Source organism: Malus domestica, chromosome 09, assembly GCF_042453785.1.
Source record: "Malus domestica chromosome 09, GDT2T_hap1".
Classification (NCBI taxonomy): domain Eukaryota; kingdom Viridiplantae; phylum Streptophyta; class Magnoliopsida; order Rosales; family Rosaceae; genus Malus; species Malus domestica.
In genome coordinates this window covers 24,967,145-24,974,947 of record NC_091669.1, presented here as the reverse complement: position 1 = coordinate 24,974,947, position 7,803 = coordinate 24,967,145, and the positions used below count along the sequence as shown (strand labels likewise).

At 38.0% G+C, this 7,803-nt stretch overlaps 1 protein-coding gene and 1 long non-coding RNA gene across 2 annotated transcripts; both read right to left on the bottom strand.

Annotated features, from left to right (window-relative positions):
• Positions 1 to 584: 584 nt before the first annotated feature.
• LOC139187962 (uncharacterized) lies at positions 585 to 1,278 on the bottom strand. Its single transcript, XR_011571005.1, has 3 exons — positions 1,102 to 1,278; positions 880 to 906; positions 585 to 759 (listed from the first exon to the last, which is right to left on the bottom strand). It is a non-coding gene; the product is annotated as an uncharacterized lncRNA (long non-coding RNA).
• Positions 1,279 to 6,106: 4,828 nt separating this feature from the next.
• Positions 6,107 to 6,883, bottom strand: LOC103435584 (uncharacterized). Its single transcript, XM_008373972.1, has one exon. It carries the CDS (start codon positions 6,881 to 6,883, stop codon positions 6,107 to 6,109), a length of 777 nt encoding a protein of 258 aa, XP_008372194.1.
• Between the last annotated feature and the right edge of the window lie 920 nt (positions 6,884 to 7,803).

Here is a 7,803-nt window from a genome sequence, read left to right as displayed (position 1 = left end):
ATTGTAAAAGCCAAATTCAAAGAACACAGGTTTCCATTTAAGAAACATGCGACTTCATCAATTTGAACAGAATTCAAGATAAGTGGCCAAAGCATTGTGATTATTTAGCTAGTATTGAATAATGGATTCACCATATTTATAACTAACGAAATGCAATCAACCATCAAAATTGTATTCATTAAATAGTTAACCCTATATCTTTTGCTAATGAATATTCAAAGTATTTGGCGGGAAAATAATAATAATGGAATAGATTAATTATCAATTAATTATCAACAAAAAATAATATTCATTAAGAATGGGGTTTTTGCAACTCTAGATTTTGCAAATAGTGATAAGTGTCGAAAAATGAGTGGCTGAGATATAAACAGAGGTTAATGGTCCAGCTCAGCAGATCAGTTTAGAGATTGTTAGTGTTTGTTAGTCTGTTAAGTATGTGCCATGAGAGCTAAGCAAGGTGATTAGTTGTTGTATAAATTGTTAACTCTCTCTCTGTTGAATAGTTAATTCATTCATACAATTATAGAGCAACTATTATATCACTCTCTCTAAAACTCCCTTTCTCTTTTGTTTACTCAGCATTTCTCAAATATTTCAACATAGTTTGGGAAGCTCAAGTGTACCGGTTGATACTCCACAGCTGAGATGGGAGGCCAAGTTTGGGAAGTCTAGATTCTCACCTTCTCTGGGTCTGGTACTCTGCATCAATTATCATGAGAGAGAGGGAGAAAGCGGGTATTCGTTGAGAGCGTTTGAGTACTGTATATTGGTACAAAACCAATTAGATACTTGGAATTAGATATACATCTTACAATCGTGCAAACTAGAACTTGAACAAATCCAAAATAAAATGAAAATAATTACAGAACATATGAATACCATAGTTTCTCAAATGGCATAGTCCACCTGCATATAAACATTTCCATGTAAATTCATACCTCAATAAAAAGAGAATAGAATAAGCCATACTTCATACAATATCATGAATTAACTCAGAAAAATTTCTTTAACCCAGATTTTTAAAATTAAAATCACAAAGATTTGAACAACGAAAAGAGAACCCGAGAACTAAACCCTAACAAAAAATGCCAGAGAACTCACCAGGAAACCCAAGCTTTCTGGGTTTAAAATTTGTTCAATAAAACCCAAAATTTCCCTTAATGGAATTTCAAAAAGCATTCTCCATCGGCATCGGGCATAACCCCACTTACATGCGTCCCTTGCAAAAACTTCCCATTTGAAGCTATTTCCAATTGATTGTCCACCGTAACATGTTTTAAATCATCACTGGCATGCTGCAAACAGAATGGGATTGAACTTGGATTTTCCCAAAAATTCACCAAATCAAACCACAAAAAAATAATCGAAGTAAACAAAGTGCACAATTTGTCGAAAGCAATAGATTATAGATCCAACATTCATACAAATGAAATTCGATCCTGAATTGAATAAAAAAAGTGAGAGAGAGAGAGAGAGAGAGAGAGAGAGAGAGAGAGAAACCTCAAGCACCTGGAAGCTGGAACTCTACACATAAAAGCGGCAAAAATTGATGACCATTGCTTCCTCAAAATAAAATAAAAAACCAAATCATATACCCACACTAAAAATCCAAACACAGAAACAAAACCCCAAAAATTAATTATTATTATTATTATTATAAAATAGATCTGCAAACGAAATAAGACCCAAAAAAATTTAAACTTTTGTTCAAGAAAATATTTAAGAGGAAAAACATAAATTATATACCTTAATCAGAAAGGGCTTGCAAGCTTCTATACAAAACCCTAAAATTCGATCAGCAATGTTTCCTGAAATAAAAAACAAACAACCACAGCACCAAAATAAAAAAAGCAAAATACTCAATGCAAAAGGCCAAGGCCTGTGTGGTTGTTTTCTGTGTTCAAACCTTCATCAAAACACATAACACAGGCCAATAAAATATTTTGCCAAATCTGAAACCCAGAATATAAACTAATTTAAAATTTCTGCAACTAAACATTTGAATAAAAAAAAATCATCAAATTAAAACTCCTAAACCCAATTCAATCCTTGATCAGAACACATAACAAAGGTTAATAAAATATCTAAACCAAAATAAACAATCAACATCTAAACTTGAAGATAATAAAACCCATCGATTTGGAAAGAAAAAAAAATAAAAAAAAACCCTCCCACTTGCAAGTTTTGAATAACTCACCGGAAAGCTTTAAGGTGATAGAAGAGCAAGATAGAACATGAGAGAACAAAGAACACCAGCGACAGAAACCAACAGAGGTAACAGGGAGAGAGAGCAAAGGAAACGAAAAACACAAAAACCCAAACAATCGAACGAAAATTGGAGGAGAAAGAATGAAAAGCAACAAAAGCAAAAAGAGAGAAAAGCAAAGGAAGATGCTAGAAGATGCAACGATGGTCGACAAGTGGAGTGGAAGGGCATAACCATCCTTTCACTGTAGATAAGTTGAAACAAAGTGCTGCTAGCCAAAAAATATGATGGCATTTTCACCATTTCACTGTTCACGAACAGTGAAAAACAGTGCACCCGAGTTTGGGTTTTAGTATATGTATAATTTAAACACTAAAATCACCTTACTACTCTAGATTAAATCCTAGCCCTTCATTGGGATGTAAGTGATCTAATCTGGAGTGTACATTTGTCACTCACACATTTAAACAAAAAACTAGCCTTTGGAGGTCAACCCTTCATTTCTTATTCTTCTTTCTTCAATGCAGACAACACCCTTTGCTCAGGAGCTCCTTGCTGCCTTTGACCCCTCGACTCCAGGAGCTGGTTAGCTTCCAACACTCCCTTCTAAACTTCTTCTAGGAGTCATTCCGAGCAAACCCCTTAGGTAATTGAATCTCTCATTCGGTAGTGCTTTTGTGAATATGTCTGCGATCTGATCCTCTGTGCTGCAATAGATTAGCTTGATTGTGTTGTCCTGCAATGCCTCTATGATGAAATGAAATCTTCTTTTGATGTGCTTTGTTCTTTGATGAAAAACTGGATTTTTGGTCATGGCAATTGCAGAGGTGTTGTCACACAAGAGTGGTGTGGCATCAACCTGTAACTCGCCAAAATCTTTGAGTATAAACCTTAGCCAAATAGCTTGAGCCATTGCTTCTGATGCACTCACGTACTCCGCCTCAGCTGTGGACAGTGCAACACTTTGTTGCTTCACAGAGGCCCACGAAAATACCCCTGATCCAAAGGTGAAAGCATAGCCCGATGTGCTTCTGCTATCATCTTCACTGCCACCCCAGTCACTGTCACAAAATCCAATTAGAATAGTTGACTTCCCCATTTCATACTTGATCCCATAATCTAGTGTTCCTTGCACATATCTCTACACTCTCTTAGCTGTGCCCATATGTATCTTGCTAGGATTCTGCATAAACCTAGAAAGTAGGCTTGTTGAGAACATTAGATCCGGCCTTGTTGCAGTTAGATACAATAGACTACCAACAATACTTTTATAGAGACTAGCATCTGCAAGTTCACTTCCATCCTCCTTCTTAAGCTTCTCATTTGCAATTAGGGGTGTAGAGACCAGTTTGCAACCCTTTAAACCAAACTTTTCAAGCAAAGTTTCAGCATACTTCTTTTAATGAATAAAGATGCTACTTGCTTCTTAAATTACCCCAATGCCAAGAAAATGATGCAAGAGGCCTAGGTCAGTCATTTCATACCTCTTCATCATCTCTTCTTTGAACTCTTCAATCATTGCAGCATCATTTCCAGTGTAGATAACATCATCCACATAGATTGAGACAATGAGTGTCTTGTTGTTGCTTTCTGTCTTGGTGTAGAGTGTAGCTTCACTAGGACTTTTCTGAAATCATTTCTCAGTGAAATAGGAGGTAATCTTACTGTACCAAGCTCTTGGAGCTTGCTTTAGGCCATAGAGAGTCTTCCTTAGCTTGTACACCTTCTCTGGAAACTCTTGATTTGTGAACCCTTGAGGTTGTTCTACAAACACCTCCTCCTCTAGCACTCCATTTAGAAATGTAAATTTGACATCCAATTGATGTAACTTCCAACCTTTCTTGGTTGCTAGGGCTATCAAGGTCCTTATGGTGTCTAACCTTGCTACTGGAGCAAATGTTTCATTGAAGTCTACACCTGGTTTCTGCGAGTAACCTTTGGCCACTAACCTGGCCTTGTTCTTTTGCACAGAACCATCTAAGTTGAGCTTCGTTTTATACACCCATTTCACTCCAATCACAGGCTTGTCGCTTGGTAGATTTACAAGTTCCCAAGTGTCATTCTTCTCTATCATTTCAAGCTCTTCCTTCATTTCTTTCTTCCAAGCTTTGTCTTTCTTAGCTTCTTCATATGTTTCTGGTTCTACTACACGGTAATTACATGTAGCATAAATCTCATCCAGGTTTCTCAATCTCACTGGAGTTAAACTTGGAGTTGTTATCTGTGATTGACTTGATTGTGGACTCATAATAACTTGCTACGAAGTACCTTGTATGTCACCATTATCTGTGACTTCTTCTTGAACTGAGGTCTCCATAGGCTCCCTTGTTTGCCTTTTGTTTAAGTCAAGTTGTAGAGAGACGCTGTCATTTTCCTCTACCTTTGTTTCCCATTTCCACATTGAGTCTTCATCAAAGATAACATCCCTTGATAGGATTATGTTATGAGTAAACACATTATAAACTCTGTATCCTTTCTCACTGGTACCATAGCCTATAAAAATACCTTTGTTACTTGATTTCTCCAACTTGTGCCTTAGTTGGTGAGGGATGAGAGTGTAGTACACTGAGCCAAACACTCTCAGATGCTTTACAGAGGGCTTCCTTCCACTGAACACTTCAAATGGTGTCTTCTTGTCCAGTGTTTTAGTAGGGCACCTATTCAATAGGTACACTGAGGTGTTCACAGCTTCACCCCAGAATGTATAAGGCATGTTCTTCTCATGCATCATAGACTTAGCCATTTCGACTATAGTCCTATTCTTCATTTCTGTAATCCCATTCTGTTATGGTGAATATGCCACAGTGAGTTGCTTCTCCAACCCCACATTTTCACATAATGCATTGAACTCATGTGAGGTACACTCACCTCCCCTATCATTTCTCAATCTTTTGATTTGGTATCCACTTTGCAATTCCACCATTTCCTTGAATTTCTTGAATATTGTGAATACCTCATACTTGAACCTCAAGAAATACACCCAACACATCCGTGAGCAGTCATCAATGAAGGTTAAGAAATACTTGTTTCCACTGATTGTTGTTGTTTTCATTGGTCCATACACATCTGTGTGAATCAATTCGAGTGGCTTTGTTGCCCTCCAAGCCTTGCCAACTTCAAATGGATCCTTGTGATGCTTCCCAAAAGCATATCCTTCATAGGTTTCATTGCAGTGATCCATCTTACGTATCCCTTGTACCATTTCATACTTTTGTAGATTTTCTAGGCTTGTCATGTTTAAGTGACCAAACCTCTTGTGCCATAGTTTCATAGAACCTGTCACACTTGCTTTCCTTGCCACTTCTTCTAAGTACCTCAACACAAGTGGAAAGCTTCTATTTTTCACTTCTACTTTGGTCACCAAATTTGATAAGGATCTGTCATCATAGATCTCAACCACAGTTCCCCCAAAGAGTAGGAAATACCCATGCTCCATCATTTGACCCACACTAAGTAGGTTTTCATCCAGTCTTGGCACTAGCATCACCTCCCTTATGCATCTTCTTCCTTTCTTGGTGTTGATAACCAGAGTTCCTCTTCCAATGGCCTTGACAATGTTTCCACCTCCCATTTTCACTTTTCTAGTTAAGTTTGTGTCAATGTCAATGAGTAATGACTCATGTGCAGTCATGTGGTTGCTGTAGCCACTATCAATGTACCACACTTCATTGTTTTTCTCCACTTTTACACTGAAGGCACATAATACATTTGCTTCTTCCTCCACTTGGTTTGCACAGTTCACTTGCTGCACATTCTTTGATCTACAGTCCTCATAATGTGCCCAAACCTGTTGCATTTGTGGCACCTAGGCTTGTCTTTGAACCAACACTCTCCAAGATGAAATTTGTCACAATGTTTGCATTGTTCTTTGGTTCTTGGACCTACATTAATGTTGCTGCCTTAGTTAGGTCTAGAGTTATGAAGCCCTTTCCCTTCCCATTTCTTGTTCTTGCCCTTCCACTGTGGTTTCTGATTGCTTACACTGGCTTGATTACCAGATCCAACATTGAGTGATTGAAAGGCTTTCTCAAGTGCAAAATCAGCATGCCTCTCGAGTCTTTGGTCAAAAGCTCTTAAGGATGCCATCACATCTTGCACACTGAGAGTTTCAGTGTCTTTGGTTTTTTTTATAACACTCACTATTGAGTCATAGGGTTTAGTCAAACTAATCAACAATTTTTGGACAATTCTTTCATTAGGCAGTTCCTCACCATATGTTTTCATCTTGTTTACAACATCAAACAGCCTAGTGAAATAGTCTTTTATCATCTCATTTTCCCTCATTCTTGTATACTCGAAATCTCTTCTAAGGGACTGAAGTTTTACCTTTCTAACTTTAGTGTCTCCTATGTACTCTTGCTGTAAAACTTCCCAAGCTCCATATGCAATATCTTCATTTGATATCCTTGGGAAAATGGTGTCTGAGACAGCACCTTGAATGATTCCAAGTGCTCTAGCATCCTCCATCTGATTCTGCTTCAGTGTTTTGAGTTGTGTTTCTGTGAGATCCTCCTCTAGAGCATCGATCTCCATCTCAGGTAGTTCATACCCGTGTTGAACCATATCCCATAGATCATAGGATTTGAAAATGGTTGTCATTCTTATTCTCCAAAAATCATAATTCTTCCCATCAAAGACTGGAGCTTTTACCTCACTGCTACTGCTGGATCCCTTCATTTTCAGAATTGTTTGTTGGTTTTTGTTGTTGAGGACACTTCGTTGGTGCTCCCAAAAGTCTTAACTTTCACAGATTACGCCTAGAAAGTTTTCAAATCAGAAACTGAGCTCTGAGGCCATGATAAAGTTTATTTGTTTGGATGATTTTTTGTTATAATTTTGGATCGGTTTCTTGGGGTAGAATGGCAGAGAATTGAGAGGATATTGGAGTGTTGTTTTCAACTTCAAGGTTGTGCAGAAAATGCAGCAACCATACTTCATTAAGTAGAGAAAAATGTGTAAGAGTATGGTACATTTCCATCACCCATACTTGTGTAAAAGAGTTGGTGATTAGACAATATTTAAACACTAAATCCACCTTACTACTCCATATTAAATCCTAGCCCTTTATTGGGATTTAAGTGATCTAATTTGAAGTGTACATTTGTCACTCACACATTTAAACAAAAAACTAGCCTTTGGAGGCCAACCCTTCATTTCTTCTTCTTCCTTCTTCGATGCAGACAACACCCTTTGTTCAGGAGCTCCTTACTGCCTTCAACCCCTCGACTCCAGGAGCTGGTTAGCTTCCAACAAAAGAAAAATGCCCCTATGCATCAAAACAAAGGAAAGGGCAAAGCCCATGATGCTCAACCTTCGACGAATGATCAACATGCCGCTCACCCTGACTATAGTCTAAGAATTGAAAAGACTAGGCGCTATCTAATGGAAACTGCCACGGGCATCATGGACAATGAGGCTTCTTCAAAACACTTGAGGAGTGTTTGTTTGCCTTCACTAGGTTTCGCTGGACTAGATATTAGTGTAATCCTATGTTTGTTAGAGGAAGAGACTAACTTTAGTAGATTAAACTTCACTTGTGTCGACTATGGGGCTCGCTAGATGGTCTTAGCGAGCCCCCCCCTCGAATACAAGCGGAT

Excerpts from the sequence above, each read along its gene's own strand:
- LOC103435584 (XM_008373972.1), bottom strand. The coding sequence starts at position 6,883 with ATGAAGGGATCCAGCAGTAGCAGTGAGGTAAAAGCTCCAGTCTTTGAT.